Source organism: Pelophylax lessonae (genome assembly GCF_965119305.1).
Source record: "Pelophylax lessonae genome assembly, chromosome: 1".
Lineage (NCBI taxonomy): Eukaryota > Metazoa > Chordata > Amphibia > Anura > Ranidae > Pelophylax > Pelophylax lessonae.
The window spans coordinates 142,090,276-142,105,312 of record NC_138768.1 but is presented as its reverse complement, the minus strand read 5'-3'; the positions used below and the strand labels follow the sequence as shown (position 1 = coordinate 142,105,312).

Below are 15,037 nucleotides of genomic sequence, written 5' to 3'. Positions count from 1 at the left end.
CTCCGGAGGAAACACCAGAACTGAGGCAGCATGCTGGCAGGGGGCTGATATCCAAGAAATTGGGGCGGTGTTTCCTCAGAAGGGAGGAGCCAGGTTCTCTCAAGGTGCCTGTCCTGAAAGACGATTTGGGAAAATACAGTCACATGGCTAAAAATGATGATTCTTATCCTTTGTGAATTGAGCCCAGCGTGTTGGAAAGATAAAGCTGCCTCACTGACCTCTGCATCCTCTCCGAAAAACCTGTATTTGTAGCCACATTCTACACAAAGGACTGCGTCTTGGTACTGCTTCTTAATGTCCATGTACTGCTCCTCCAGAGGGGTGTATGGGGATTTTGTTCTGCGGTTGGGAGTTTTCGTTTCAGAAGAATGTGCTTCACGTGGCTTGATAGAAGGAAATGTATTTGGCTTTTGGGATTCTGTCTGGAAGAAATTAAAACAAAAACAAACCCTTTTGTTTTTTGCATTAGAAATATACTACACCATCATTTTTAGCATTCAGAATTAGGGACACTTTGCATGACATTAATGAGGATTACATGTAAATTAGTCTTACACAACACACATAAAATGTCCCGTAAGCTAAACCTTCCAATGATTTTTACAATGGGCTGCCCAACTTCGGATTTGACCCTTGTCGGCTTCTTTTGCTTTAAGGAAGGGGCTGGGGAGTTATGTTTACCATAATTAACCTTGACTGTACTGTGCTGGTAAATCTCATTATCAGTTGTAAACTAGATGTGAACACTATCTGTCCTATCATAGGGTTAAAGATCTCATGGCTTGGGTAGTACATTGTATGACGGACAGCCATGGCAACCTAAATATTTCTGCAAATTTTTTTTTACATTCCTGTGTGCCATGAATGGCTTACCTTGATCTTGGAAGGCAAGTCCCCATCTACAAAAGCAATCTCCGGCTTTGTCAGTCCATCTTTAAATCCAGCAAAAGGAGTCAAGAGCTCAGGTATTTTCAAGCGACAACACTCTGTGTCTGTTCCAGGTTCACTGCAAAACTGCCTTAACTTATGTAGGGTTTCACATGACATCGAGGGTTTTCCACATTTCTTTTGTTCTAGAAATCAAGTAAAAAAAAAAAAAAAAAAAAAAAAATCACAATGAAGAATTCTCCAGAACCCTGCAAACACACTTTGTGGCTATAAAACATAATTTCTAGATAAATCCTTAGAAATCATAATTTAGCAGCAATTTTACAAAATGTATCTTTCTTCCGAATTCTGCCTCCCACATGTTCCTATTGGTTAGTAAGGTCAGTTATCACAGTGAAAGGCCTTCCAGAAGAGGGGGTTAAACCAGCCCTTGACACTATTAAAAAGTATCATAGCTTGACAGTTACAGCACATTAGCCGCCCAGGATTCGGGCTTCTGCGCTGCAGGAGGTGTATGTAAAAGGTGCGAACCTGGGGCTGGGATGTAAACAATGCAGGAGCCTGTGCATTACAGTCGTGATGCCCCTAACTGCGATTGCAATTACTAAATGAACATTTTTTTTTTCTTTTATGTTGCTGCATTTAATTAAAGAGGAGCTCCTGCTCTCCCCCCCCAAAATAATTTTTTTAAGTCAGCAGCTACAAATACTGTAATATTAGGGGCACTTACCTGTCCAGGCATCCAGTGGTGTCCTAGCCCGAGCCGATACTGCAATCGGTTAATGGGTGCTGGTGCGGCCATCTTGACTAAGGGAAACCAGCAGTGAAGCTTTACAGCTGGTTTCCTACTGCGCAGACACGAAGCACGCTTCACTTTGCGATTAGGCTGCAGTCTTCTGGGACCTGTTAAGTGTCCCAGAAGGCTTTAGGGGGGGGGGGGCGGGGGGGGTTGGCGAACTGAGCCGGAAGTGGGAGCGGATACCTGGTAAAACTCGCTCCCCCCCGCCCCCACACTAAAAAGGTGCCAAATGTGGAGGAGGCAGACAAGCGGAGCTTCCCTTTTTGCTAATTTTTTATTACATTTCTGCAAAAGGAGGACTATGCCTTTCAAATTTGACATGCATAAAGGAAGCACAGACTTAAGATGACATTTTGAAGAACCCTCGCCTGCAGCTGTCCCCAATGAACTCCCGGGATTTGTGATGTCATCAAATTCCTGATGCAGACGGCTGACCCCAGGACCAGATCGAGGGAGGCATAAGTCAGCTTCTTCACTTGACCTAGACTTTTTCTGCTCCTGCTGCCTCTAGTCTTTTGGCTGTTGGTGCTTGAAGGGACAAACATTTCTCTTACTTTGCTGCTTCTTGGGATCTGGAAATCCCTTCTTCCAGTCTGCCAACCTTTTCCCAAATTGCAGACAGCAAGATTTTGCTTTGGACCCCAGATCCCCTGGCCATGTTTTAAAGTGATCGTAAACCTTCTGGATTTTTTTCTTTAAAATAACAAACATGTCATACTTACCTGCTCAGTGCAATAGTTTTGCATAGAGCAGCCCTGATCCTCCTCTTCTCGAGTCTCCCATTGGCGCTCCTGGTACTTCCTTCCTGCTGCGTGCCCGCAAAGGAAGCTCCTTCCTCTGGGGGCACTTGTGCAAAATCAATCCCGAGCCTGGCTGTTTGGGGATCGGATTTTGCCAAGTGGACTTTTACAGGATAAAATGGAAAGACTGTAAAGTATGAGACGACATCTCCCTCATGGGATAGTAGGCAGGATATTCTATAATTGCTATAACTTTTCATAAATACAACAATAATACTTGGAAATAAATAAAAAGAGCAGACACCAAATTGGATAAAAATTGGCCGCGGCTGTTTATTACTGGTTATAAAATTCAAATTTTCAAATATTTATTCAATAAATAATAATAAATACATACTTTAAAACAGCTCAGCCACTACGGCTCAGGCTTCATCAATAAATAAATCCATCAAAATGTAAATAAAACCCAATATAGATAAAATATAGCACTACTCCACCTTTGCAAAACAAAGGTGACCCACCACCTAACAGCTGTGACAATAGGGGAGGGGGGGATGGGGAACACCACAGCTTGCTCCCTTCTGAGGCGAATAAGCCCCACTGGACGGAACGCTTAATTTATAACCAAATTTCCCGCCCAAACTCTCAACAGAACACCACGTGCCACTGCAGGTGTAGGTCAGTCACCTGCAGGTACACTTGACTATCCTACTACTTCAGGCTACTTATCCCACCTTCTTCCCTGAGGAAAAAGCCCGGGAAAGAGCCCACCTAAACCTAACAAGATCAAACCAGCTTTGCCCTTCCCGCCACTTCTCCCATGAGGAAAAGGGGGCATATAGGAATGCCTACACTTTTCCTGTCATACTGTCTATGAGTCCTTTAACAGAAAAATTTGCTTCCTTTTTTTTAGTATTTTGTCTGTGCAATCCTGGCATTATGGTTTCCCTTTCTTCCCAGGCTTTGGCCTACATGAGAGGATAAGCACCGTCAGACTCTACGAAATTATTCAACGGACAAGTGCACCAGCCCAAACCAAAAAAATACATGCTGTCATTCCATCGCCCACAGGGTGCCATCAAAACCAACCCTGCTCTGTGCAAAGTCCACTCTATGCCCCCCTTGCTTTCTACCTTCGATCTTACTCATCTGTCCTATGTGAAAAAGTGTCCGTTAGTCTGTAAGTAAAAAAGGATTAAAAAAAAAATAATAAAAAATGGGGGGGGGGTGTATGAATGGGCAAAGAACCAGTTCACATTAATGTGTAAATAACATTTTTTTACTTACCTAAAGGCTCTGAAATACAGATGCCATTCCCTTCACTTGCATGATGGCTTTTTCTTTTTTTCTTGCTCGGCTCATCATCTTCTGCTGCAATGGTACTAGACAACTAAAAGGATATAATAAAAAAAATAAAACCTGTTAAGCTCATTTGCAGATTTAGTCAGTTCACCCAAATTCAAAAAATTCAGATAGGCAGAATCACTCCCTCCCTTTCCTAAATGATTTCTCAGGAGCCAGACTATGAGACCCCTACAGCTACCAATGATCCACCACCAACACACTTTCACCGCTCTAGCAGACATCTTAAACCTTCTGATCCATTCTGAATATTGTGAAATAATTAAAAAATCCAATCAAGTGAGACACATTTTATTGTAATCATCATCCTTCATTGTTCTGATAAGTAAACACCTATGAAAAATGTAAGTCAGTTTGATTATTTATTACTTGTAATTAAAAAGCCTAGCAGTAAAAAGCTGGCCATACACCGTACAAATTTTCTCATGAACCAGCTGAAATTCGCTCAGTGGATGGCCCTGGCAGCCGCCTACCCAATGCACCTCGAAAAGCTGCTGCATCCAATTAGATACAGTCGCCATTTGGGTACAACGCAATAAGCACAGACTTGTCCATAAGCGCTGTATAGTCTACAGAGCGAATTTTTTTTTTAAAATCAGTGTATGGCCAGTTTAACAAAAGTTGAATTCATAGACCAACAATTTCAGCTGGACAGTAGTCAGCAGCAGTGTACTGTTCAGCTTTTTGATTGTTTCCAAAATTGGAAGTTTACAGAGCAGTAATGTTTTTTTAATGCATTTTTTACATGCGTTATCAACAATCATGCTATAGAAGTCAATGGCAGCACATCATAGTGCATGCAATATCTGTTTTGAAAGTATTGACAAGCCTAAGTCAATGGCCATTAACCCTATCCATGTCAAATTCAAAAACACATTGAAAATGCTCATCAATGCTTTTTAAACGCGCATGTCAACGTTACAAGAAGGCACACTACTCACATGCATAGATCTAAATGGGCCATAAAGTGAATCTGCCTGAATAAGTTGCTTAGCACTGTGCTAAATGGCACAACTAGACTATTTTTAACCAGCATACATTACAAAGTTAAAGCCTATTAGTAAAGTTGTGAAAGTGCTTCGAAATATTAATCTGATGGCAAAATCAATCACTGTCATTTAACCTTTTCACTGCCAAAATCCAAAAAAAAAAAGTTTCCTTTTTTTGTACAAGTTTAAAAAAATTACCTTAGGCCTGAAGATTATTTAAAATAGTGCAAGTGGGGTTGTGAACGGCGCTACCGTTTTTCAAGAAATAGCAATATTATATTTGCTTAGCGTGAATGGTGATACCACTTAATGTGTGCCGTGAATAAATAGATAAATAAATTTTAAAGTGCAATCTTATAAAATGCTAAGCAAATATAATATTGCTATTTCTTGAAAAACGGTAGCGCCGTTCACAACCCCACTTGCACTATTTTATTTCCAACCCAACTTGTTGGGTTTGGTTGTTGGCAGCTCACACCGTCTGTTTCTGCATTCACCTTATTAATCCATAGCGCTGGTCACCTTTGTATTAATTACTGAAGATTATTTAAGCCTTCTAAACATTATATATTTTAATAAAGCAGAGGTCCTGGAGAATACAATGGTGGTAGTTTATGTCACATGAGATTAGCGCAACGGATTATCAAGGACACACTCATAGACGCACTTAATTCTTCCCTTCTTTTTTGTTCTCTATACCCTTGAAGCTTTTATGTTTTTTTTTTTTTTTTTTTTTTTTTTTTTAACAAAAAGGAGAGAACTATGTTCCCTTGCAATGTTATTGTATAACTTTCTGTACCCTGTACACTTTGTTTATCAATAAAACATTTTTATGGAAAAAAAAAAAAAAATACTTTTAACCACTTTAAGACTGGAAGGATTTGCTCCCTTCCTGACCAGGCCCTTTTTTTAACTTGGCACTGCGTGAATTTAAATGACAATTGCGCGGTCGAGCGACGCTGTACCTAAACAAAATTTAGGTCCTTTTTTCCCCCCACAAATAGAGCTTTCTTTTGGTGGTATTTGATCACCTGTGCGATTTTTATTTTTTGCGCTATACACAAAAAAGAGCGGCAATTCTGCAAAAAAAAAAAATCTATATTTTTCACTTTCTGCTATATGAAACATTCCCAAAGAAAAAAAATTCAAAAAAATCGAATTTTTTTTTTACATTTTAGGCCAATTTGTTTTCTGCTACATATCTGATTAAAAAAGAAAAAAATAAATTTGCAGTAAGTGTATTTTGATTGATTTGCGCAAAAGTTATTGCATCTACTAACTACGGGAAAGATTTAGGTCATTCTCATTGGTTTTTTTTTTTACTAGTAATGGCAGCGATCTGCGATTTGTTGAGGGACTGCGACATTGTGGTGGACAGATCGGACCCCTGACTGACATTTTTGACACTTTTGGGGGGGACCAGTGACATTACTACAGTAATCAGTGCTAAAAATATGCACTGTTACTGTACTGACACTGGCAGGGAAGGGGTTAACATAGTGGGTGATCAAGGGGTTAAATGTGAGCCTAGGGGAGTGATTCTAACTGTGGGGGGGGCGTGGCTTGTGAAATGACCATAGAGACCCGTGTTCCTATATAGAAAGATCACAGGGGCTCTATGATCATTCCAGGGAGAAGAACAATCAGCTGTGTTTACAACAGCCGACCGTTCTTCTCTCTCAGCATGGAGCGATCCCGGGTGTCAGGCAGCAATTGGAGCCGCCTGCCCGCTGCATCGGCTTCCCCGCAGATGAGCGGGGGCGTGCCAGCCCGTGCTCGCCCTCTAGCCTCCTGCTCACGACCGACGTACAGTTACGGTGGTTTGCGCAGGAGCCGCTGCCTGATGCAGTACATCTGCGGCGGGCGGTCATAAAGAGGTTAATAATGTGTTAAAAAATTACACTTGTAAACGCACACAGCTGACCTTTTCCATGGACCTTCTTCCAGGTTTACGGGCTCCGGCGCCATGATGATGTCACCCCCGCACATGCACGCCGGAGCAACAGTTCAAGGCACAGGGCTCGGAAGGAAAGGCACGGGTGGCCGTTCCTTCAGAGTGCATGTGCTAGTAATGTCACCGGCTGCATGTAATGTAAATATCTCTTAAACAGTGCACGTTCGGGAGAAATTATTAAAGGCTTACCTTTAGGCAAATGTCTGCAGAGGAAGTTTACTTCCTCTAAGTTAATTTTAGGGCAGAGAAATGCAAATAAATTACACAATTTTTTGTAAAATATAAAAGAAAAATAGATACCAAACATGTCAAGTCTTAACTGTGTGCACCCATGACAACCCAAACATTTCCCCTACAGGTCATCAGTTTAGACTGAGCTATGAATAATGGGCCTGCAATTATTGCTCTCACTCAGGCAGGCACAGCTATGAGTCACATGTGTAGAGCAATAATTTTTATATGTGGGCACCCTGATATGGGTTTACATTTGCATGTACAGGGGGCGGGGGGTGGGTTCAAACATTTTGGTGGGGAAGTGGGGTGCTTTGGTGTAAAATAACTTTTTTACTCTTTTTTTTTTTTTCCCACTTTTTCTTATTACATAGGGGACCAAAGGTTCAGTTTACATACACCTCCATTGCTGCTGACATATGACATACGTCAGTGGCAATAAAACGGTTAAAACCCATGCACCTGGAGGATTCTCCTGTAAAGAATGATAGTCAAATGTCAGCTTTGCTGCTGTATAAATATTTATCATATGGGTTGCTGTAGATTGCAGGCTAATGCAGTTAAAGATGTATTATTAACCACTTGAGCTCCAGAAGATGTGATTCCCCTTCATGTCTAGGCCATTTTTTTTTTTTTTTGCCATTAAGCACTGCGCTACTTTGGTAATTGTACAACGCTGTGAATATAAATAAATAGTATTAATTATTGATCTTATATATACTCTGTTTGAATGCAGACATCAGCCAGATTTGTGTGAATCCTTGGTCGTTACGACTGCAAGGTTCTCTACCTCCTACTATCTATAGGAGCTTCCTGCAACGCACGATATAACGGAATTTTTGTAAAATCTTACCTGTAAAATTCCTTTCTCTGAGTCCTCCGACAGTCGCCGCCTCTTCATATTCGTCACTAATGGGGCTATTGACCTTTGCTCCGTAGGAGTAGCTAGGCAACAGAATATATTAATATCAAAGCTTTTAGCATATCCCACCCCCAGGGGGTGGTCCCCTCAGTCAATACCTCCCTGCTTCCTGCATACCAACTCAGTTTCAGTAGAATAGCAGTAGAGTATATAAACAAACCCCAAAAGAGGGGCGGGGGCGGCGACTGTCGGAGGACTCAGAGAAAGGAATTTTACAGGTAAGATTTTACAAAAATTCAGTTTTCTCTTACGTCCTCCGACAGTCGCCGCCTCTGCATATTCGTCACTAATGGGGACGTCCCAAAGCAGTGTAGACATGAGGGGTGGGAAAACAGCAGCCGCGCCGAAAGCAACGCAATACCCACATCAGAGAAAGGAACCTTACCAAAGTAAGAGAACCAACTGGGCAACAGGAAAACGTGCTCAACAGGAGCAACAACCCAGGAAAAAAAACAAGTAACCTAGGGGTAAAAACACCCCAACAGCCAAGGGCCCAAACAAGGGACCCTAAGGCACCGCCGCACTAAGGACTTTACGGCCAAAGGAAGCATCTGCCGATGCCTGAACATCCACTTTGTAAAATTTGGAGAAGGTGTGAACGGACGACCAAGTCGCCGCCTTACACACCTGGGCCACAGAAGCCCGATGATGACAGGCCCAAGACGTACTCAGAGATCTGGTAGAGTGCACCTTCACAGGCACGGGAGGAACCTTCCCCCTCAAAGCATAGGCCTGCTCAATGGTCTGTCTGATCCATTTGGCGATGGTAGAAGCCGACGCCGCCATGCCCTTCCGAAGTCCCTCAGGAAGGACAAAGAGAATCCGACTTGCGAAAGGATTTTGTCGATGACAGGTAAACCCTGATCGCCCTAACAACATCCAAGGAATGTAAAGCCACCTCCTTCGGATGCTTAGGCTTCGCGCAAAGCGAAGGCAAGACAATGTCCTCATTGAGGTGAAATTCAGAAATTCTCTTCGGAAGAAAAGATGGGTTAGGTCGCAAGACCACCTTATCCAAGTGAATCACCAAATACGGAGACTTGCAGGACAAGGCCGCCAGCTCCGACACCCTGCGAGCCGAAGTAATCGCTACTAAGAAGGCAACCTTCTTGAACAACAAAAGACAACGAGATCTCCCTGATCTTTTCAAAAGGAGCATGTTGCAACACGGACAGAACAAGGTTCAAATCCCATGGAGGTAAAGGCTCCCTCCTAGGAGGGACCAAATGTCGCACCCCTTCAACAAAGGTGCTAACCAAAGAGTTAGACGCCACAGGACGCTGAAAAAAAACGGCCAGCGCAGAAATCTGACCCTTAATCGTGGCCAACGCCAAACGCTGGTGCACGCCCGTTTGGAGGAAAGCCAACACTCTCGATACCGAGTATGAGCGAGGGGAATACCCCCTGGACTCACACCAGGCAAAATACGCCTTCCAAGTACGGTAGTAAATCTTCCCTGAAGAGGCCTTCCTGGCCTTGATCAAAGTGGGAATGACCTCAGGGGAGAGACCCCCATCCTTCAGGACCTGGCTTTCAACAGCCAGGCCATTAAAGCCAGCGACTGTAAAGCAGGATGGAATATCGGTCCTTGAGACAGAAGGTCTTCTCGAAGAGGCAGACGCCACGGAGCGTCGACCGCCAGATTCACGAGGTCTGCGTACCAAGACCGGCGAGGCCAGTCCGGAGCCACCAGAATCACCGATTTCGGTTCCGAGGCCAACCTGCGAAGGAACCTGGACAGCAGCTGAATCGGTGGAAAGGCATACATCAGGCGATACTGATGCCAGGGCGTCACTAACGCGTCCGAGGATCGCGCGTCCTTGCCACAAACCTTTCCACCTTGTGATTTAGACGAGACGCGAACAGGTCCACATCTGGGGACCCCCACTTCACGCACAACATCTGAAAGACATCCGGGTGAAGGGACCATTCCCCCTGGTCCAGGGTCTGGCGGCTCAGATAATCCACCTGCCAGTTTTCCACCCCCGGAATGTGAACTGCAGAGATCGCCGGGACGTGCGTCTCGGCCCAAGACAGAATGTCGGCTACTTCCCAAGCCGCCCGGGCACTCCTGGTGCCCCCTTGGTGGTTGATGTAGGCCACCGCTGTGGCATTGTCCTTCTGCACCCGAACTGGACGGCCCTGAAGCCTGTCCGTCCAACGCAGAAGACAGAGATTTATCGCTCGCAATTCCAGAATGTTGATCAGAAGGGAGGATTCCTCTTCCGACCAAGTTCCCTGGGCGGACAAAACGCCCAGAACACCACCCCAGCCCGACAGGCTGGCATCCGTGGTGATCAGCGTCCACGACAAAGGACGAAAGGACTTGCCCCACGACACCGCCGGGGACCGGAGCCACCACAAAAGACCCCTTCGGGTGAGATAGCTCAACGACAGCCGCAGATCCAGAGATTGCGGACGCCCGTCCCACTTGGCCAGGACCTCCGCCTGAAGCTCCCGTGTGTGAAACTGGGCGAAGGGAATCGCCTCGAAGGCCGAAACCATCAATCCCAGACACCTCATACACGTCCGGAGGGACGAGCACTGATTGTCCCTAAGGGACCTGACTTCGCACTGAAGTGTCCGAAGCTTGTCTTCCGGCAGGAAGACCTTCGCCTGAACAGAGTCCAGAATCATCCCCAGGTAGGGAAGACGAACCGACGGACACAACGTCGATTTTGGAAAATTTATCGTCCAGCCGAATTCCTGCATCGTGATGGACAGGTCGTTCACCAGGCCCTGACTGGTCGCGGACCGAATCAGGATATCGTCCAGATACCCCAGGACAGAAATGCCCTGGGCCCTCAGTAAAGCCAGAACCGGCGCAAGCACCTTGGTGAAAACTCGCGGAGCCGAAGCGAGACCGAAGGGTAACGCCACAAATTGATAATGATCCTCCGCAATGGCAAATCGAAGGTACATCTGGTGACCCTCGAAAATGGGGATGTGTAGGTACGCATCCTTCAAGTCGATGGAGGCCATGAATTCCCCCGGAACCAGGGCAGCCACCACCGAGCGCAGGGATTCCATGCGAAACTTGCGAACCCGCACAAAGCAGTTCAGAGCTTTCAAGTCCAGAATCGGACGCACTTTGCCCTCCTTTCTGGGCACAGTGAACAGATTGGAATAGAACCCCCGAAATCTGTCCCGATGAGGCACCGGAACCACCACTCCCTGGGCCCGCCGGTCCCGCACCGCCAGGTGCAGATCCTGCAAGCGCTCCAGGGTCAGCTGAAGGTTTGAGGGGAAAAACCTGCCCGCCGGCCGAGAGAGAAACTCGATCTTGTAACCAGATCGAACGATTTCCTGAACCCACCTGTCCCGAATGCGGTCCAGCCAGGGTTGAAGAAAACCGAGCAAACGTCCCCCCACCCCAGAAACGGGTGAGGGCGCCCCTTCAGGCCGCATTGTTATGGGCAGCGGATCCGGACTGGCCAGACTTCTGCTTACCCGCCCACGGCTTCTTCTGGGAGCCATGGCCTTTGAAGGGCTTGCCCTTATAGTGCGACCGAAAGGCACGAAAGGACCCCTGAGAGGGCCTAAACGAAGCATTCTTCTTACCGCGAACAAACTTATTCTTGTGAGATTGGGGCAAGAGAGTGCTCTTACCCCCAGAAATACCCTTTATCAGAGTATCCAAAGAGTCGCCAAAAAGGCGAGATCCCGCGTAGGGCAAATTAGCTAAATTCTTGCGAGAACATTGGTCAACCGACCAACATTTCAACCATATCATGTTCAAGACCGCCATACTAGAAAGGCGCGCCGCCAAAGGGACTAAATCCAAATCCGCATCACACAAATACATGACACCCTGATGAATCTGATCCACCATAGCCAAAGTTGTCGGCGGGGCAGAGTCAGCCACCAGAGTGCGCTTGAGCACCTGCGTCCAATCCGCAATAGCCTGGGCTGCCATAATGGAAGCAAAAATAGGCTTCAGCATAGAGCCAGCAACCGTATAGGCATGACGGGCCAGAGATTCCAATCTCCTGTCCGTCGGGTCCCGGAACACCGGGGTATCCTCAGCAGGGATCGCAGTTGATTTATTCAAAATCGCCACCGCGTGATCCACCTGAGGCGGCACACACCAACGCTCATCAGTAGCTGGTGTAAAGGGATAACGCAGTTTGAACCTACTCGGCACAGCAAAAGGCTTTTTTAAATTGTGCCATTGCTCATCAACCGCGCGCTGAAATTCCGTAGAGCAAGGAAAAACCTGCGATGTTTTGCGTTTCCTCTGCGTCCCATAAGAGGACATCAAAGCAGGAGGACATGGTTCATCCTGCAAATGCAGCGTTTGCTTGATAGAAGCAACTAACTCATCCATGAGTGCAAGCTCTTCAGACGAGCCAGGGGGAGAATTATTAACCCCTTCCACCTCAGCCTCCCCGTCAGACCCCACAAGGTCTAGGGATGAGTGAGACCCTGAGAAGGGCACTCCAGCCATAGCAGCCCCATCGCCCTCTGAATCAGAGGAAATAGACACCCTGGGCCGTTTTGTGGATCGATCAGCCACCAGCATCTGCACCTGAGCAGCTAAGTTAGCCACAATAGTGGCCATATCAGCCCCCTCGGGGGAAGCAGCAGCCCCTTGGCCCCCCACCAGGGTGGGAGGAAACTTGCAATCCTGAGAATCCATGCCCCAGCAAAAAAATTAATAAAGGGTACTGCCCCTTTAAGATCGCGGCGAGCGCTGCCCACCGCACCCACTGAACACACTGACCCCCACAGGGATAAGAAACTGGGCAAGGAATACAGGAAAAAAGGAGATCTAAAACCTGGAGAGCTCACACAGGCTGCTGCACCGATCGCTGTCCCAGAGGAAAAGGAAGTGATGCAAGACTGACCGCCCCTATGAAGCCTCTGCAAGGCTACACAAACATGGCCGCTCGGCTGAGGACAAAACCCTGGGCAAAGAGAACATGACGCTGACATGTGGGATCGATCGCCGCTCAAAATGGCGGCGTTTGGCGCCAAAAACGTTGTGCAGTACCTCACAGGACCTGCCACCATAATGTTTGCCCCAGAAAAATGGCGGATCGCCGCAGTGATCGCCGCACAGCTTGTCTAAAATCTCACTGCTTCATATGACACCCAGCAGAGCGGGAGAGCCCCCCCCCTCACAGCCCACACACAGGCAGCAAGTGCACACAGGACAGGGAGCACAGCAGCCACACAGACATGCAGGGTCACACAGTCCCAGACTGACACCCAAAAAAGACAGGTCCCCACATAGAGATACACTTACCAGTCCGGATGGCTGAAAATAAACAGCTAAGTAAAAGAAAGAGAAAAAAACTTAAATAAACTTAAATAAAATCAAAAAAGAGAAAAGTGGCTGAGACTAAGAGCCCCAGCACAGGAACAGCCTGCGTACTCCTGAGCTAGGCATATGAAACTGAGTTGGTATGCAGGAAGCGGGGAGGTATTGACTGAGGGGACCACCCCCTGGGGGTGGGATATGCTAAAAGCTTTGATAATATATTCTGTTGCCTAGCTACTCCTATGGAGCAAAGGTCAATAACCCCATTAGTGACGAATATGAAGAGGTGGCGACTGTCGGAGGACGTAAGAGAAATTATGTTTTATGTATAGTAATGTATGTTGTAGCCTGAAATCTATGAGTTACATTTGTCATAATGAACTAACGACCTGATTATACTGGTTTATAAAATTTGTATGTTTATTACAGAATATTCCATTAAAAATGCTCCAGATGAAGCTTTGAAAAAGGCAAAACATGTTGAGCAATGTTGAAACTGTACACATGCATGTCTGAATACAACATCAGCTGGTCTGTTCGGACGGCAGCCCGTATCTTCTGGCACCCATCGGCAGGATTCCTCTGATGTCAAGTATTTGTTTATACAAAAGTCTGCAATTTCCTATGCATTTTCTGTACAGCACTAATGTGTATACAAACTGCTACATAATCTGTATATAATTTTTGGGCCTTTCATTAGGTCACTTTTAAGTGATTTCCCCTGTTTTTATTTATATTCACAAATAAAAATTTGAATTTTAGTACTATGTTGTGCCAAAAAAAATCCTTGCCCCCCAATCCTTCCTCTTCTATAGATCATTTTTAAGGATTTGGCATCACCAGCATAATTGCATATGCTCAGATTGCTGCTATCTGAGTGCATATTCCCCTTTTCTAATCAACTCAATTTGTTGGTGGCCGTTTGATGACTGCAGTCTTCAAGTCATTTCACAGATTTTCAATGGAGTTTAAGTCTGGGCTCTGACTAGGCCATGCAAAGACATTCACATTTTTATCCTTCAACTACTGTGTGATAATTTTTGCTGTGTGCTTTGGGTCATTGTCATGTTGGAAGGTAAACCTTCCTCCCATTGACAACTTTCTGGCAGAGGGCAGCAGATTTTCCTCAAGAATTTGACGGTATTTTGCCCCATCCATTTTTCTTCTATCCTGACAAGTGCTCCAGTCCCTGCTGAGAAACACCCTCATAACAGGATATTACCACCTCCGTGCTTTACTATAGGAATGAGGTTATTTGGATGGAGAGCTGTATTGGATTTCCACCAGACATATCGTTTGGTGTTGAGGTCAAATAATTTATTTTTATTCCCACTTGACCATAACACCTTTTTCCATGTAGCCTCAGAATCTTCAAGGTGCAATTTGGCAAAGCTCAGTCGTGACTGCACGTGGCCTTTCTTGAGGAGTGGCTTTTTCTTGCAAACCCTCCCGTACAAGCCACATTTGTGGAGAATTTGTACTATTATTGTCACATGCACACAATGACCACTCTGTCAAAAATGTTGCAAATGCTTGAGAGCTGCTGTAGGCCTCTTGGTCATCCAGTTTAGAACAGCGTCCTGATCCAGGGAGGGTCTGTGTTGTACCAAATACCTTCCACTTCTTAATAATATACTTCACTGTGCTTCTAGGCATTGATAAAGCCATTGAAATTACTTTTATATCCATATCCTGACTTGTGCCTGTCCACAACTACACTATATTACCAAAAGTATTGGGACGCCTGTCTTTACACACACATGAACTTTAATGGCATCCCAGTCTTAGCCCATAGGGTTCAGGATTGACCCACCCTTTACAGCTTTAACTCTTTTGGGAAGGCTGTCCACAAGGTTTAGGAGGGTGTCTATGGGAATGTTTGACCATTC

General features: G+C 45.6%; 1 protein-coding gene across 1 annotated transcript in view; it reads right to left on the bottom strand.

The window, feature by feature from the left end:
* Window positions 1–15,037, bottom strand: part of MSH3 (mutS homolog 3) — a 429,495-nt gene that overhangs the window by 404,850 nt on the left and 9,608 nt on the right. The window contains 3 exon segments of the mRNA XM_082257605.1: window positions 219–422; window positions 874–1,073; window positions 3,715–3,817. Coding sequence (XP_082113731.1) covers window positions 219–422; window positions 874–1,073; window positions 3,715–3,817 — 507 coding nt within the window.